The sequence below is a fragment of the Eumetopias jubatus genome, unplaced genomic scaffold (assembly GCF_037043125.1).
Source record: "Eumetopias jubatus isolate StellerSeaLion01/CBP00866 unplaced genomic scaffold, mEumJub1_p1.0 scaffold_8, whole genome shotgun sequence".
Classification (NCBI taxonomy): Eukaryota; Metazoa; Chordata; class Mammalia; order Carnivora; family Otariidae; genus Eumetopias; species Eumetopias jubatus.
The window spans coordinates 74,902,922-74,922,428 of record NW_028274814.1 but is presented as its reverse complement, the minus strand read 5'-3'; the positions used below and the strand labels follow the sequence as shown (position 1 = coordinate 74,922,428).

Genomic DNA, 19,507 nt, shown 5'->3' with positions numbered 1-19,507 from the left:
TGGTGTATACACACACACACACACACACACACACACACACACACACATACATACATATATATATATATGTTGTTCTCTTTAAAATTTTGAGATACAGTTTCTTCTAACAGATGAAAATATACCCTAAATCTCTAGTGTATGGCTTTGTTCTAGTCTCCAGCATGATCACATTCTCTCCCCTTTTTTTTCTTAAATCCTCTTTCTTTTTTCAACCAACTTCTTATCAATTCCTTTTATAAAATCTTTTATAATTTTCATCTTTACAGTCATATTCCATCCCTTCATCGTATTAACCCTTATTTTTGTATATATATAAGTTTTTCTTTCTTTAAAATTTTGGGAGGCACTTTCTTCTAACAGACCATAATATGACCAAAATCTAGTGTGTGGCACTGATCTATGCACCAGTCTGATCATATTTGACCATATTGTTTTTTTTGTTTTGTTTAGTTTGTTTTTATCTTTCTCTTTTTTTTTTCTTTCCTTCCCTTTCTTTTCCCCTGGTTTCAGGTCTTTTCTGATTTGTTTAGTGTATATTTTCTGGGGACGTTGTTACCCTGTTAGCATTTTGTTCTCTCATTCCTCTGGACAAAACAAGACAGAAAAAATCACCTCAGAAAAAAGAACAAGAGGCAGTACCGACTGCCAGGGACCAAATCAATACAGACATTAGTACAATGTCGGAACTAGAGTTCAGAATGATGATTTTAAAGATACTAGCTGGGCTTGAAAAAAGCATGGAAGTTACTAGAGAAACCCTTTCTGGAGAAATAAAAGAACTAAAGTCCAATGAAGTCAAAATCAAAAAGGCTATTAATGAGGTACAATCAAAAATGGAAGCTCTAACTGCTAGGGTAAATGAGGCAGAAGAGAGAATCAGTGATATAGAAGACCAAATGATGGAAAATAAAGAAGCTGAGAAAAAGAGAGATAAACAACTACTGGATCATGAGGGCAGAATTCAAGAGATAAGTGATACCATAAGACGAAACATTAGAATAATTGGGATCCCAGAAGAAGAAAGAGAGAGAGGGGCAGAAGGTATCCTGGAGCAAGTTATAGCAGAGAACTTCCCTAATGTGGGGAAGGAAACAGGCATCGAAATCCAGGAGGCACAGAGAACCCCTCTCAAAATCAATAAAAATAGGTCAACACCCTGACATCTAATAGTAAAACTTACGGGTCGCAGAGACAAAGAGAAAATCCTGAAAGCAGCTCCGGAGAAGAGATATGGAACCTACAATGGTAGAAACATTAGATTGGCAACAGACCTATCCACAGAGACCTGGCAGGCCAGAAAGGACTGGCATGATATATTCAGAGCACTAAATGAGAAAAATATGCAGCCAAGAACACTATATCCAGCTCGGCTGTCACGGAAAGGAGAAGGAGAGAGAAAAAGCCTCCAGGACAAACAAAAACTAAAGGAATTTGCAAACACAAAACCAGCCCGACAAGAAATATTGAAAGGGGTCCTCTAAGCAAAGAGAGAGCCTAAAAGCAACACAGATCAGAAAGGAACACAGATAATATACAGTTAACAGTCACCTTACAGGCAATACAATGGCACTAAATTCATATCTTTCAATAGTTACCTTGAATGTAAATGGGCTAAATGCCCCAATCAAAAGACACAGGCTATCAGATCGGATAAAAAAAACAAGACCCATCGATATGCTGTCTGCAAGAGACTCATTTTAGACCCAAAGACACCCCCAGACTGAAAGTGAGGGGGTGGAAAACCATTTACCATGCTAATGGACACCAAAAGAAAGCTGGGGTGGCAATCCTTATATCAGACAAATTAGATTTTAAACCAAAGACTGTAATAAGAGATGAGGAAGGACACTATATCCTACTTAAAGGGTCTATCCAACAAGAAGATCTAACAGATGTAAATATCGATGCCCCTAACATGGGAGCAGCCACTTACATAAGCCAATTAATAACAAAATCAAAGAAACACATCGACAACAATACAATAATAGTGGGGGACTTTGACACCCCCCCTCACTACAATGGACAGATCATCTAAGCAAAAGATCAACAAGGAAATAAAGACTTTAAATGACACACTGTACCAAATGGACTTCACAGACATATTCAGAACATTCCATCCCAAAGCAACGGAATACACATTCTCCTCCAGTGCCCATGGAACATTCTCCAGAATACATCACATCCTAGGTCACAAATCAGGTCTCAACTGGTACCGAAAGACTGGGATCATTCCCTGTGTATCTTTGGACCACAATGCTTTGAAACTAGAGAACTCAATCACAAGAGGAAAGTCAGAAAGAACTCAAATACATGGAGGCTAAAGAGCATCCTGCTAAAGAATGAATGGGTCAACCAAGAAATTAAGGAAGAATTAAAAAAATTCATGGAAACAAATGAAAATGAAAACACAACTGTTCAAAATCTTTGGGATGCAGCAAAGGCAGTCCTGAGAGGAAAGTATACAGCAATACAAGCCTTTCTCAAGAGACAAGAAAGGTCTCAAATACACAACCTAACCCTACACCTAAAGGAGCTGGAGAAAGAACAGCAAATACAGCCTAAACCCAGAAGGAGAAGAGAAATAATAAAGATCAGAGCAGAAAGCAATGAAATAGAAACCAAAGGACAGTAGAACAGATCAATGAAACTAGGAGCTGGTTCTTTGAAAGAATTAACAAGATTGATAAACCCCTGGCCAGACTTATCAAAAAGAAAAATGACCCAAATCAACAAAATCATGAATGAAAGAGGAGAGATCACAACCAACACCAAAGAAATACAAACAATTATAAGAACATATTATGAGCAACTCTATGCCAGCAAATTAGATAATCCAGAAGAAATGGATGCATTCCTAGAGATGTATCAATTACCAAAACTGAACCAGGAAGAAATAGAAAACCTGAACAGACCCATAACAACTAAGGAAATTGAAGCAGTCATCAAAAATCTCCCAACAAACAAAAGCCCAGGGCCAGATGGCTTCCCAGGGGAATTCTACCAAACATTTAAAGAAGAATTAATACCTATTCTCCTGAAGCTGTTCCAGAAAATAGAAATGGAAGGAAAACTTCCAAACTCATTTTATGAGGCCACCATTACCTTGATCCCCAAACCAGACAATGACCCCATCAAAAAGGAGAATTATAGACCAATATCCTGGATGAACATGGATGCAAAAATTCTCACCAAAACACTAGCCAATAGGATCCAACAGTACATTAAAAGGATTATTCACCACGACCAAGTGGGATTTATCCCTGGGCTCCAAGGTTGGTTCAACATCCTCAAATCAATCAATGTGACACAATACATTAATAAAAGAAAGAACAAGAACCATATGCTCCTCTCAATAGATGCAGAAAAAGCATTTGACGAAGTACAGCATCCTTTCTTGATCAAAACTCTTCAGAGTATAGGGATAGAGGGTACATACCTCAATATCATAAAAGCCATCTATGAAAAACCTACAGCCAATATCATTCTCAATGGGGAGAAACTAAGAGCTTTCCCCCTGAGGTCAGGAACACGGCAAGGATGTCCACTATCACCACTGCTGTTCAACACAGTATTAGAAGTCCTAGCCACAGCAATCAGACAACAAAAAGAAATCAAAGGCATCCAAATCGGCAAAGAAGAACTCAAACTCTCACTGTTTGCTGATGATATGATACTTCATGTGGAAAACCCAAAAGACTCCACCCCAAAACTGCTAGAACTCATACAGGAATTCAGTCAAGTGGCAGAATATAAAATCAATGTACAGAAATCAGTGGCATTCCTATACACCAACAACAAGACAGAAGAGAGAGAAATTAAGGAGTCGATCCCATTTACAATTGCACCCAAAACCATAAGATACCTAGGAATAAATCTAACCAAAGAGGCAATGAATCTGTACTCAGAAAACTATAAAATACTCATGAGAGAAACTGAGGAAGACACAAAGAAATGAAAAACCGTTTCATGCTCATGGATTGGAAGAAGAAATATTGTGAGGATGTCAATGCTACCTAGAGCAATCTACACATTCAATGCAATCCCCATCAAAATACCACCCACTTTTTTCAAAGAAATGGAACAAATAATCCTAAAATTTGTATGGAACCAGAAAAGACCCCGAATAGCCAGAGGAATGCTGAAAAAGAAAAGCAAAGCTGGTGGCATCACAATTCCGGACTTCCAGCTCTATTACAAAGGTGTCATCATCAAGACAGTATGGTACTGGCACAAAAACAGACACACAGATCATTGTAACAGAATAGAGAGCCCAGAAATGGACCCTCAACTCTATGGTCAACTAAGAATTCCTCACTGATACAAAGAATTCTTAATCTCAGGAAACAAACTGAGGGTTGCTGGAGTGGGGAGTGGGGGGTGGGGGAGTGGGAGGGATGGGGTGGCTGGGTGATAGGCATTGGGGGGGGTATGTGCTATGGTGAACGCTGTGAATTGTGCAAGACTGTTGAATCACAGATCTGTACCTCTGGAACAAATAATACATTATATGTTAAAAAAAAGAAAGAAAGAAGAAGATAGCAGGAGGGGAAGAATGAAGGGGGAGAAATCGGAGGGGGAGACCAACCATGAGAGACTATGGACTCTGAGAAACAAACAGGGTTCTAGAGGGTAGGGGGGTGGGAGGATGGGTTAGCCTGGTGATGGGTATTAAAGAGGGTATGTTCTGCATGGGGCACTGGGTGTTACATGCAAATAATGAATCATGGAACACTACATCAAAAAGTAATGATGTAATGTATGGTGATTAACATAATGATAAATTTAAAAAAGTCTCTGAAGAGCAGCTGACCTTGGTGCTTTCAGAAAACAAATATTGCACTAGTCATCACATCTTGTTAGATATAGTAAAACAGTATCTAATAGCAGAGACAGGCAAGCAGTGAAAACTTCTTTTCTTACCATACAATTTAAGCTAAATCTAACATTTACTCCTGTGCAATGAAGAATATGGTAGGTCTTTATTCCCAATTCTTGGGAGCTAACCTCTAAACCCTTGAAATTTCCCAAGATAAGGGTATCTTTGTTACTCACAAAGAACCCCTGGGGCCCCACCTAAGAGTATATGCCAATGACATGACTCACGGAGGGCCCCTAGTTTGTGCTAATGGGATGATTCAGGATGGCGACTGGCCATGCCAGGAAGACCAACCATGTGACTAGAGTGTTGGGGCTTTGAGTCATAGGATACTGGGAAAGGAAGGGGTGGGAGATTGAGCCACATGGGCAATGATTCAGTGAGTCATGCCTACATAATGAAGCCTCAATAAAAAGCTCCAGGCAATGAAGCTCAGTGGTTTGGGTGAGCTTCCCTGGTTGGCAATACTCTTTAAATAGTGTCACTTCGATGCCATGAGAGCAACTCTAAGTCCTCCCACTGGCATGCTCTCTCCAACACCTCACCTGATAAGATCCAAGGGCTGCTTTTTGTATATACTTCGTGGATGAGCCCACTCCCTGTACAGAAGATACCGTTCACTTGGGCAGCTGAGATCCTCTGACTTATGGCTGAAGTTACACTGCGAAGCAGAAGCAAACAAGTGAGCATATAATCGCTAGGTGTTCACAAATCTGTTTATTCAATATAGTACTCATACTTCACAGGAATAAGGGGCCCTCATTTGCTGGAAGGGATGGATGGATCATCTAATTTTTAGTGATTCTCAACCAATGGTATTGGTATTATTAATCGCTTGCGGCCACTTGAAAATGTGGGTGGGGAGGAATGCTTGGTTGTTATAATCCTAGAGAACACCTCAGGTACCTGGTGGGAGCCCCAGAGATGCTTTACATCCTACAAGTGTGCCAATTCCTAAACAGTTAAAAATTGGGCTGTTCAAGTGCCAAAACTGCCACAGTGCAAGAACACCTGATAGTCCAGCGCCCTCCTGGGACACCTGGGGGAACCAGGGCCTTAACGGGTTAGTATCAAGGTCACTTCTAAAACCCAGGCATCTTTGTCCCCCAACTCAGCAGTTACTCTGTGACAACACATAAAATATAAACAACAACGAAGTTTGACGTATTATACACTTCGCTTACTCAAAACACAAAGCTTCCTGCCTCTACTTCAATTCAGTCACTCTTCCCATCTGACTCGTTTTCCTTCCTCCTATACTAGAACCAGATTATCACCAGGTAAGCCTTAACATGGGTCCTGACCTCCATTCACTTCCCTTCCAAATGCCACAGGAGATCAATCCTTAGCCTGGATGTGGGACGCTGCAAGTAAAAGAGGCTTTAGTGGGAAAGAACTGGGCATGGTCAGATGCCAACTGAATACTATTGAACTTTGGCCTCCCAGATTAATATTCATGACAGCTATTTGCAAGTGTCCCCAAAGTTTGTGTCATGCCATAATCACTAATTTTGCTGGGCACAGATATAAAACACATGGACTGTCAGGCCGGGCTGCCATATTGGGTCTCTTTACCAGAAAGTTCAGAACCTGCTTCTCCACCCAGCTCTCTGCTATTTACACATGTGCATCAAGTAGCTCTTTTGTGTCCTAGTTTATTAACATATACAGTACGTTTCAATAATGTCGTCACCCATAAGTACGTGTAATACCCAGTAGCAATGATCAATCTCAGTCTTGGCTTTCTTGGTCTTAGAGATTCAGATAAATCGAGAGTGAATGTAACAAAGCTACAGCACACTCTAATATGGTATCTAATTTATTTCAATGACAGAATTTATTTAAAGAGCTTAGATATAATATCCCTGCATTTATGGCATCATTAAGGGTCTGAAGCAGTCACATTTTAAAATTTTCATTTCATGAGAGATGTTATCCGCTAGAGAAGTGCTCTTGAATTTGAGGAGCTACTGTCATCTCAGAACGGAGTCCTCAAAAAATGTCAACACTCTGCAGTATTGCCATCGTGACAAGAACCCTGACAGATGCCTTTTTAAAAGCCTTGTGATATTCCAGGACACACTAAGAAAATGATATTTCAGGGGGAAAAAGCCCGTGTTCCAGAAAATGGTAAGTAAGAAGATCCAACACGTATTTTGCTTAAAAAGAACCAATAATTTTCTGGTTGATAATAACATCTGCCAGTAATTATGAGGATAGCTAACACTTACATTCTACCTCCTATATGCCAGGGATGGTTGTAACATTTGACAGGGATTAATTTAATTAATCCTCGTAACTCTACGGTATAACTCTATGAGGTAAGTATGATTATTATCCCAATTTTATTGATGAGGAAATTGAGCAACAGAGAGGCTAAATGACTTTTACAAGGTCATCCAGCTAGGAAGTGGGAGAGCGAGCCCCAGGGTCCATGCTCTTAACTGCTAATCTGCACTGCTTTACACATGCACTACACGGCGGCTACTGTTTCAATCATCCATTCATTGACTCATTCAAACTCATGGCCTTCTCTATGCCCGAGAGTCAACAGTGAACAAAACAACCTGGTTCCTGCCCTAAATGAGCTTGTAATCCTTGCAATAGACCATCTTCATTTTATGAAAGAAGAAACTCAAGGTTAAGAAGATTAGCCCTTCTCTATTCACACGAGAGTATACCTTGGGTATTTTATTTCATTTTTGCCATTTGACTTACATCATGGAGAGGGAAAGCTGCTTTGTAGATCCCAGAGCTGACAAGTTTGTTAATTCCAAACTTTTTAACATTGTCTCTTACTTGATACATGATCCGAGAGAGGATGAAGTAAACCTAAAAAAAAAAATTCCAAAATAATATGCGAGCACTAGACTGAGTAACTAACCAACCACTGTTTACTATTGTAACAGGAACCTGTTTTCTTTTTGCAGAGGGGGGTGGGGGTGCAGCTTTTAAAAATGAAACTAAACCAACCAAACCAGACCACTAATTATTCAAACAGCAGGTTCCAAATTACTCTAAGACAGCAACTAAATTTGGTTTAGACTCACAATGCGGCTTCTGGTGGCTGGATTGAAGAAAGTATCTCTATCCTGAATATAAAAATCATTCATCCGGTTCTTCTCAAATGGGGCAGTGAAAAACTCTTGCTCTGGCTTGATGATACTTTCATCCACTTGGAGGACTTTGGTAAACCAGCTGAAATTATCAAAGGCTGAGGACCGGGTTTTCAGATCATTGGGTTTCAGAGGCAATTTGATGTGCATTATCTCAGCATATGTACATAACACCTCCCATGGGGCATGTACTTTTACAAATACAAGCTTATCATCCAAAATCTACAAAGGAAGAATAAAAACACAAACCAGGACACTAAACCAATTGTTTTCATAATTTTAAAACACATATAGATTGTTCTCATGTTGCTGGTAGTTAAAACACAGGACACTGGTAAAAATGAAGATAAAATAAAAACAGACTTGTACTCCATCAGACATTTTTGCCTTAAAGATAATTTCTTGGTTCAAATTATTGAGCAAGTAATTAAACTCCTTGTCATATTCCTTTCATAAAATTACTATTATTTTAAACGAAGAAAAGCAAACTTGTTAATTTGCCCATCACTCCATCCAAATTGGTGACTAAAAATAAAAACACTAGAATATTCACCGCAGTGTTATTTTAATGATAATTTTAACATTTCTAACCCAGAACAGGACTCTTTATTGTATTATATATCTGTTAAATGTCATGTTACGTGTCCATTAGAAAAAAATGTCAATATAGAAATGCATCTACTACATATTAACGGAAAGAAAAGCAAATTATAAAACTGTGAAATAATAATCCCCCTTTTTGAAAGGGAAAAATGCATATATTTTGAGGAATAAAAAAGTTTAGAAGGACCACAAGGTTATTTACGCATAATGAGAACCTAGAGGATTTTTATTTTTGTTATTCTTATATTCTCTAATTTTTCATAAGCTATTGTCTATAAAATAAGAAATCTTTTTAAAAAGCTCTTAAAAGAAGAAAACAATCATTTATACACACATTCAGTATTACATTCTTTGGCTATTAAAAAAGGTAGGCTGACTTCGATCAGAAACAAACATACATTCTATAATGCAGATTTTGATGGACTCCCCTCCCAGCCTAAGGCATCACTAGAGTTGCATGCACGTTTCAAACGCCACTCCAGCATTCCAAATGACATGCCACTTCCCAAGAGTACCAGTCAGCCCAGGACTGGAAAGGATCCAACACTCACCGATCTTGTTGCTTCTAAATGCAGGCCATCACAGATGAGGTTAGATTCATACGCTCGTCTTTTTCTCTGTCAAAAGAAATTGGAAAATATGTTAGATCCTGTAGTTTTGCCAAGGACAGAAAAAGTCCTTTTTAAGAAAAACCAAACCAAACCAAACCAGTTTGAATCTGATGAAAAGATAGATCTGCTCAAAATGGCACATAAGCAATGAAGGTGCTCCAGCTGTTGGTGATTTGTTCACTTAGCACTCTCGAAGGCCTTGGCTGTCCCCATGGGTTTCTGGCCATTCAGGATGCATAAAAGTCTCTAGCTTTGGCACAATTCCAAAACCTTTTTTTTTTTTAACTCATAAGTGGTTTGGCATACAAATGGAGTTTTTTGAGCCCCATTCACTGATGTCATTTGCTAGAGTTAAAGCCCAGATCTGGCATTCTAGACATATCAGACATACAGATGGTTCAATTTTGGATATGTATATTTCATCTCTACATGCCTTGAACAAATTCAATAAACAACATAAACAATTTTGTTGCAAAATTCAACAGAATGTTTCTCTCTGCAAGATTAAAATGTCCATGAAGGAATAAACATCTAAAAATCTACAAAAATATGGAACTAATTAATTGATAATAGATATGTGTCACATGGCCATCTGAAAAGATGTGGAATGTACTGTATTTATTGGTATTAAATTCTATCTGGTTAGGCTTTTGTCAAGCTGTGTCCTCTAAGTTGTAAGGAAAGCATGTAAAAGTAGAGACTTACTTAACCTTTTAAAAGAACACTTTCGGTGTTCTTGATGAAACAGCTATACTGCTTCATGAAAGCAGAAAAATGAGTAAAGACAGGGGTTAAACATACAAACTCTAAAACCAGACTGCCTGTGTTCAAATTCTGGTGCCACCACTTATCAGCTCTTTGACCCTTGGCAGGAAACAAACTCTCTGTGCCTCACTTTCCTCCTCTATAGAATGGAGAAAGCCTCACTAATTTCCTTTTGAGGCTCTCATGAGGATTGTATGATTTAAACCACATAAAGCACATGAACTAGAATTTCCATTTCTAGTCATCACAGATTAACTGGACCAATTCTCCCACCAAAGACAACTGAAAAAGCTGGACCAAAAAAACCCAAAAACTTGTTTTAACTTGAGCAGTTAACAAGATAAAGGAATTAGTGGATCATGGCTTAGATAATCCAGGGGATCCGGCAGTCAAGACCACTTTGCCCAGGGAGCGCCATTCATGATTTGCCAATTGCCAAGGGGCAAAGGAGAGGCTGAGCTGCTACCAAAGTGCCTAGAACATGGAAAGCAGCTAATAAATAGAAAGCAGATGGCGGTTGTATGAAAAAAGCCCCAAGGCCAAAAGGTGAAAAAATACACCTAGTATTTGGCTAAATTTAAGTCCAAGTGTTATCCCTAACATATTTTGTGGAATTATCAGAAACAGAATATTGCTTTAATTTTTATTTATTTAATAAATGATGCGATACAGTACTTACAACATGCCAGAGCTTTACAAATGTAATACCTTTAATTGCTTGTTACAATTTGAGCACCCAATAGTCACTTAGAGAAAAATCAGCAAGTGCTACAACTACCCTAAACATGAACAAGCAACCAGACCTGCCATATCCCCAGCCTCAGCTTGGGAAGCTACTTCAGACTCATCCTGCTTCTATATAGGTAGTATTTCTTCATTCTAGATCCTAATCTGCATTTTGATTCTTGCATGGTAGTCCAGTTCTCATGCCTGATTGCTTCTTTCTTCACTACTGCTTAAAATAAGCATTTTTGAGAGGCACCTGGGTGACTCAGTAGGTTAAACGTCTGGCTCAGGTCATGATCTCCGGGCTCCGTACAGGGCATGGAGCCTGCTTAAGATTCTCTCTCTCTCTCTCTCTCCCTCTGCCTCCCCCCATAAATAAATAAACAAACAAACAAACAAACAAACAAAAGCATTTATGATCCTGCAAGTAATGTTCAACATGGTGCTTGGCACAGAGTAAATGCCCAATACATGCTTGTTGAAAGACTATACTCAACAAATGCTTATTAATTTCTTCTACAAACATTCCCAAGAACATCCTTCAAAGTACTGAAAATTCAAAGAACTTAAAATAGTTTGCTCTGGGGGGAACTACAGAGAAACTCAGCGTCCAGTGACCTAAGACCTTCTTCTGATACAGAAGGACTGAAACTTTTATGCATATGTTTCATGACAGTTTAACAGGCATTTGTTGTTCTTTATGGCCACCCAACATTTCAACTCTCCCCAGAGCCCATGCCCACTACAGCAGAGGAAAACACATTCACTGTCCTTCCTGGTTTCCTGTGAAGTTCAGGTATTTGCACATGAGCTGGGCCTTGTCAATCAGACCAACCACTCCAGACTCTCACTCAGAAGCTAGTGACACAAAGAAGCTGGGCCAAGCAGAAGTCATTCGAGGGTGGTTGGGAGAGTGAATGCCAGGTCCCGAGGTAGCAGAAGTAGAGGTTATGGCAGATTTGGGGCACCATTGCTGGTCAGTGGTACCAGCAGTGGCTCTGGGCAGCAACCATGCTTTCTCTCCCAGAATGGCTCTGCGGTGGGATTTGGGGCACTGCTCCTAGCTGCCTGGTTTCCAGGCTTATTCTTCCAACCCTTCAGAAGAACCTATGAGCTCCCTAACACTCTTCTGATAAATTCCTTGTCGGGGCTTAAGTTAGAGCTCATTTCTATTACTTGCCAGTAAGAATCTGGACTGGTTCAGTAACCACGAACTAGGGAAAAGTTGTTAGCCTCAAACCTACATCCCTGTACAGTGGAGGGAGTGGTGCTCTGAGTACACCAGACACTCTGCCTTCCTCTCCTTCAGAGAAGATGACTCATCCTGAGTCTGTACAAGAGGCAACCCAGACTGTCTTATTAGCAGGATCCATGACTGTGTCTTCTGTATCCTTTCAAAGTCAGTCAGGAATAATTTCAGTTAGAGTGTGAAGGCTCACTCTTGTAGACAAATGTCTTTCTAGTTAGAAGAGCAGGAGAATCAGTCAAAAGAGGAACTTCTCCAGTGGCTAAAAGGCTATTTTAATAATTAAGTGCTGGCAGAAAGAAATCACATAACTGTGTTAACTGGCCTTATTACAAATTCATGGTTACTACTACAGTTAGGTCCACTATGATACACAGCTGTCTCCTTTCTGGCCCCTACTCATCCACCAGGGAGCTGTTCCAAACTTTCAAGGAGCTCCTCACACCTCACACCCAACTCCAGACCAGCACACTCTGCAAGTGGCCTTGCTTCCTTCCTTGCAGGGAAAATGGCAGCCACTCATGTGAACTCCTGCAGGTGTTTTTCTATCTACCTATCCACAGCTAGATACCATCTCTCTTCTTGGGGTCAGAAGACTGCATCCTTTTCCTATCTCTTCTTGAGTTTGCTTCAGCAATACCTTCTCTTTATTCTTTCCTCTTCATTGCTCTTACTCCCAGCCAACAAACACTTAAAACGTTTCCCATCCTTAACAATATTAAATCCTTCCATGGCCCTACCTACTCTTCAATTACCATCCTTGCCTCTAGAGATGTCTTTTAATCTTGATATCCTCAGCACTTAGACCTATAATAGAATAAACATGCAATAAATGTCTGATGAATGAATGAATGAATGAATGGAGTGGATAGTGGATCAATGGTTGCCTGTTATGTAGGAATGGACTGAGGAATACAAATTGCTGAGTGTAGCAACTAAGCTCCCCTTTCCTGAGCCCCCTAAAATGTTCCATGAACTTTTACTTACAAGTATTACAGGATATGACAGAGAAGAAGAGATATGGTTTAATTCTGGAATGTCCTAGCACCAGATAGCTCGGGGCATCCAGGGTATGAGGTGATTTCCAGATACCCTGGAGTCTGAATTACTAGATGACAAAGGGGGAGGGTTTAGAGAGTTGGAAATGAACCAACCCAATAGGAGGGCAGTTCTGTTATCTAACATACAAAACACAAACTACTCCTGTCTTGGTTGTATCGGCTGCATCACCATGACTGCAACATCCTGAACAGTAGAAGTAAGACATGCCTCCTCCTCTATAGAATTCCTAAGTTGAGGCTACAACTCTTTACTGCCTTCATGGGACTCTCTCCTTTCAAATTTTAGTCTACCAAATAGCCCTTTAGCTCTTCCAGTTTTGGTTTCCTTTTGGAAAATAATGGCATAATAGTTAGGTTCAGAGTCAAAATTCAAATCCAGATTCTGTGACACTGGGCAAAAGAACTTAAATCGTACAAACATCAGTGGCTTTATTTCAAAAATAGGACAAGAAATCGCTTCATCTTGAGGTTTTCTTAGCGATTAAATGTGATCATGGGTATAAAAGTCCACAGTATCATGTTTTACACATAATAAGCCATACAGACATGTTAGCCATTACCATATCCTCTTTTTCTGCATTCAAACATGCTCAACTACCCTTATTCCTTAAAAACAAACAAAAAACAAAACAAAATAACAACAACACAAAACACATACACAAAACCCTCTCTCCCCTACAGGCCTTAGAGGCTCACCTCTTCTTTTTTAATGCCAAATATCTGAACAAGAATAAGCAACCCCAATCCACTTGGCCTCCGTACCTTCCACCCAATGATCCCCTAATCCTTCAGTGGGACACCAATGACACTGTTTTACTAGAACTCTAAGAAATGGATCTTAATGCTGAGTTACTCAGCTCTCCCACTTCTTCACTCTTCTATACCACTTGGTCATCCTGGTCCTTCTTTGATATCTGATATATGTGTATATCTGTGTGAGACAGAGTGAGTGTGAGTGTGTGTGTGTGTGTGTCCTCTTCACTCTCTGAAAGTTGTGAACACAGCTTTATATCTCCTCACTTTTCCCTCATTTCTGTGTATAATAAGGGAGGTCACTGACAAAAGTGTATAGCACATCTGAGTATCAAAGATGCAGAAAACCTTAGAAATACTTTTCTTCCATCTCATTTTAATGCTTGGTAATAGTCTCTCAGAGAAGTGTACTATAATTTATTTAACAAATCTCAAATTGTTGGATATTTAGGTTGCTCCTAATTTTCACTATCATAAAAATCCTTGTAGAATAGTCTTTGTGCATCCATTATTATTTCCTCAGGATAAAGTCCCAGAAGCAGAATTGTTAAATCAAAGAGCGTGTGCAATTTTAAGTTCCTTAATATGTACTGCCATACTGCCCTCCAGAAAGGTTGTACTAATTTATCCTATTTTAGTTCTTATCTAGTTCTTTATAAAGAACTCCTGAGATATTTACCTGATTTCTCTCAAGATAATTGGTAGACCTTGGAGGTGGTTTATAATGCCCTCTATTTTACCACTCATTATAAATACTTAAACAGTTGAATCAAGGATAGGACATTTTTATTTGCTTAAACATGTTAATATATCACCTTGGAGTTACTTTAATAAGACAGTTCTTGTTATTTTTCTTTGGCAAGGCAATTCACAAAGAACTAGTGGAATATTTTAAAAATTGATCAAACCAGTTTTCTTGGTTTGTCAGGTAGCTAAAGTAAATTAGCATATGTGTTGTATTTGTCAAACAAGCACATATCAGGAAAACACTGATTACTTAAGAAAAGATTGCTTCAATCTGTTTAATATGAAATCATTATCTTCACTTCCTTGTAGAATTTATACTTAGATAAGTAACAATGTTCTTGACATTTAAAAAAATTAGGGTAGAGCTGTCTTCCATGTTAAAAATGAAACAAAATTAATATTGCATATTGACTGACAGCCATTGTTCAATAAATACTTGTTGAAAAAATATGAGGTCACACTTTTTTTAACTAAAAATTCTCTATGTGCCTTATTGAAAAACTTTACATTTATGAACCTAAACTATGTTCTATAGTCTATGGTCTATATTTAGCAGCACAAAATAACCAGTTGAGGCTCTTTGGCTCTGAAAAATACCCAGTCATATTTTAGATTGTGCTGTAAATTCTTCTGTCTCTAGGGGAACAAATTTATTGGCATTGCAACCTGGATCATTTTTTTTTTTTAAACCTAATTCTAGTAAATCCAAAATGACTGTAATCATTGAGGACATGCGTACATCACGAAAAAGATGGATGTGATTCTATTAATGCTGGTGGAGAATGGTGCTGGGGGTTCAAAGTGAAAAAGGATAAGAGTACCTATCTCACCCCAGAAACTGGAATTTTATTCATATCTCTTTTGAGAGGTTAATACAGCTGTCAGAGAAATAAAGAATAAGAGTAATCAAAATCACAAAGGACAGACTGGCATAATTAAGGAAGCTTTCTGCCCCTAAGCACCTTAGATTACACATCTCATTTAGCTTAATAAAGTCATTGTGGGGAGGACTGGCTTGTGAATTATACAGCAATAATACTGATTGTAAACACCAATCTACCATTTTTTTTAATGTCACCCAGCTTTTGCAGGATAAAAAAACAAGGATTGTAATGCCTATGAAGTAAAATTACTGAACACACTGTAATGATAATAAAGCACAAATCAGTTGGGATTAATGAAATATATGCATAGATTAATTTCAAGTGTTTGTTAGGCACTTTGTTAGGCAAAGTACTGGTGGTACTGTCAGTGTATTTTTCAACTTGCCAATCTTTGTTAAGCCTACAAAGATGAATAAGGAATAAGTTAAAGATACTTAATTTGTACAAAAAATTACTAACTACTCTAAGTACTATTTATTAGTTATATATCATGTGCTCAAAAAGGTTCAGTAAGCGGAATAAATAATTTAATTGGGACTTAATTTAAATTCACATGTTGGTGATAAAACATTTAATGTTAGTAGACCGATCTGATGAGGAATTTACTCAAGTAGGTAATATGTGTTCTCTAGGGGACAGAAAAAAGATGAGCATTCTAAATAATAAGCATGGAATGGAAGTGACTATTAGTTGAACTTCACTTCTGAATTTCCTTTTTAAATTAACATTTTAGGTGTAATTACAAAAGAAATAAATGCTTTCCGTGGGTAACTTAGAAAACAAATTTTCTGAGAAGGCGAGAAAAAGCAACTTATAAAAACTCACTACTGAGATAACTACTATAAACATTTTAGTGCAATGCTTTCCAAACGTGCTTATACGAACAACTTGGAGCACTTGCTTAGTTTTCTTGGCCCCACTCCTGGAGATTCTGACTCAGATTCTGACTCAGTAGGTACAGGATGCTGCCTGAACAATCTACTTTCAATGAGTAAAGCAGATGCCTCTTATCAAAGTTAAGAAATACCGTTAGGACACACCCTCTCTCTGCATACAGCAGCTACTCTTTTGTGATTATTTATCCCTTTCAAGGCTATTCCTTATGAAAATTTAGTATAGTTGATTTTTCCTAATCTTGTGCCTTTTAAAAAGTGAGATACAGCTGACTGTTTGGGATCCCCAGGGCAAACGACAGCCTCTTCATTCAAACCTAAGGCCAGATCTCAGAAGGACCAATCAGAGAGAAAAGAAAGGATTTTCTTTTCTCCACATCTTTGTGAGATGAAATGGAATAATCAGGTTTTACTTTTTAGGATTTCACTGATCTTTTTGTCTGTTTTAAGGACTGGGCCCAAGGACACTTTCCACTTGAGGAATAAGAAGCAAGATCTGGATTCATTGCTCTTGTGCTGAGTACTCAAAAATAAAACCAAACATGCTTATACCAGCAACACACTTTGTAGCTGTAATTTGAAACTGCTGATTCTAATTTACTTTATTCCTTTTAACCTACAATCTTAGTATAAGCGAGTAGGGTGTAAAGAAAGGAGATAAAAATATAAAGAAGAGCTCTCTGCCTTAGTCTAAAATGCTAGAGAACTGAAGTTAGACTGGATTTTGCTCCCTAAAACAGAAGAGAGGACACCTACCAAAAGTTATCTGGGAAGGCAAAACCAGCCAACACTGGTTGCCATCATTTCTTCTTAACCTGTCTTAATATAAGCCTTAAGTTTCCAATTCATGGACTATCTGTGGCAAACGTCATTTCCAGGAAATATTTTATGCTGTTCTGATGCTTCCTAATCCCCTTCTGCCTTCCTTTTATTTCTTCAACTTGGAGGAGATATGCCAATGTTAAGTCTATTCAATCATGTCTTTTCCTTTATGAGGCTCCATGGAATACATTTCTTTCTGGGAGATCCTCAGAACATTATATTTCTTTTGGACAGTTTTGTTTTTATCGTGTTAAAACTTTAGAACATATTGCTATTAATAAATAACATCTCCCATTTTCTTTGGCTACTGGGAAACTCAGAAGCAAGTTTACAGCTGAACTCTAACTTCTGCAGTCAAATGCTCTACCCCTGAGCTATACCCCCTGAACTCTAACTTCTGAATAGGACCTATGGTTAATAAAAAATCATTTTGTTTATTAGTCTGACACATGGCTTCATTTTATTTTCCTGGACTTTACATTTGTCACTCTGTGTTTCTCATTTAACTACTTTTATTCTTGATGTTATTTCTGTGACTTCAAACACTTTTTAATGAATTATAATAAACTATGTTATCATAGTATTAGCATATATAGGGAGCTAATGACTAGGAAAATTATACATTTGCAAGCTGGAGTTAATAATAAATGATTTTTGAGTTATCCATACTGTTAATTATTGTCTATGAGCCACAAGTAACCATACATTCAATACACATAAGACTTAATGAGAAGTCAAGCCATGTGATTCCTCAACAGATTAAAAAAAAAGTATTCATAAAATTTAAAACTCGGTTATCATAAAAACTCTTAGCAATCCAGGACTAGAAGGGGACTCCTTAAGCTTTTTTAAAGAAAACCACCAAAATCTTATAGCAGGTGTGATATTTTGGGGAAATTTTAGAAACATTCCCAATAAAATCAAGAACACTATAATGGTGACTACTATGTATCACTGGTTTTATTCAAGAGGTCTTAGCCATTGCACTTCAACAAGAAAAGGAAAGAAGTATAAAAATGGCAAAGGTAGAGCAAAGCTCTCATCATTCACAGATAATTGGTCTTTTTCTGAGAAAACTTAAAAGATGCATTGGAAACTATTAGAACTAAAAAGAGTTTATCAAGATTTCTAGGTAGAACTTATGAAAATCAATGAAATTTTTAAATACACAATAAATCACAAACCACAATTTAAAATGCTTCTGAAAATATCAATAAAATTTTAAAATAATAGTTAATAAAAATGTACAAGATCAGAAAAAGACAAATACCATATGATTTCACTCATCTGTGGAGTTTAAGAAACAAAGCAATGATCATAGGGGAAAAAAAGAGAGACAAACCAAGAAAAAGACTCTCAACCATAGAGAACAAAGTGATGGTTACCAAAGGGGAGATGGGTGGAGGGATGGGTGAATGGGTGATGGGGATTAAGGAGTGCACCTGTGATGAGCACTGGGTACTGTAAGTCTTGAGTCTTACTAAACTGTACACCTAAAACAAAAAAAAAAGTACAAGATCTTCATGGACACTGATATACACGTTTACTAAAAAATGTAAGACCTCAGTAAATGGAGTGATGTAATATATTCACTGTACTAGAACTTTCTGATGAACTTTGAAACGTGTCCAAAGAGATCTCATCCAGCTTCTAGGCAAACATTTCCAGCCTCATGATAACGCATCTAAAAAAATGGACAACAGTTTTAAAAGCTCACAGGATCTGTAACCAATTAGTTAGTTGTCTCACATTATTTGAAGTTAAAGGATATAATTTAATTTGATTGCTCATTTCTTAAAAACCTCTTATGCTATGATCTCCACTGGCCAGATCCTTCTGCCACCTACTAAAGAATTCTTAGTCAGATATGAAATACAAATTTACATCTCCATATATGAAATTTACATCAGCTTCAAGGAAATAAGTTTTCCATTAACTTTTAGGAATGGACTGTGCAGACAGAAAGTTAAATAAACTTAACTCAGGATTGCTTATACTGTCTTTGTGCTACCTTGACCCCTCCACCCTCTTTACTATCACCTGAATTATACCTTTACTTGGTCATAAACTCATCTGTTTAAAGGGACACCAACTGTCATACAAAACAAAATTCTAAATAGATCCATTCTGCCACTTGTTTGCAGGTCTAGGAAAAGGAAGTGGAAGAAACATTACTAACAAAACTGAGCAGAAACAGTTGGAGAAAAATATAGACATTTGTTTCATTTAGAATCTTTGCTCTTCCCAATGTACATTGAACATATTTAGATACAATTAATCATGTGCTATGCCAGACGTGCCTGGCTACCTAGTAAACAGTCATTTCTCCCTTCGCTACTACTAAGAAAAGCCTGATGCTTTCTCAGGTATTGGGTGATCAGGCAATTTAAGAGATGAAAGACTC

The 19,507-nt window shown here is 38.0% G+C and overlaps 1 protein-coding gene across 5 annotated transcripts in view; it reads right to left on the bottom strand.

Moving 5' to 3' along the window:
- The window catches only part of ANO6 (anoctamin 6), a 186,073-nt gene that overhangs the window by 59,528 nt on the left and 107,038 nt on the right, over positions 1-19,507 (bottom strand). For all 5 annotated transcript variants that reach the window (XM_088026014.1, XM_088026012.1, XM_028123129.2 and 2 more), the window contains 4 exons: positions 9,147-9,212; positions 7,927-8,214; positions 7,595-7,708; positions 5,422-5,537 (listed from right to left, as the gene is read on the bottom strand). In XM_088026014.1, coding sequence (XP_087882140.1) covers positions 5,422-5,537; positions 7,595-7,708; positions 7,927-8,214; positions 9,147-9,212 — 584 coding nt within the window. The remainder of the gene's footprint in view (positions 1-5,421; positions 5,538-7,594; positions 7,709-7,926; positions 8,215-9,146; positions 9,213-19,507) is intronic.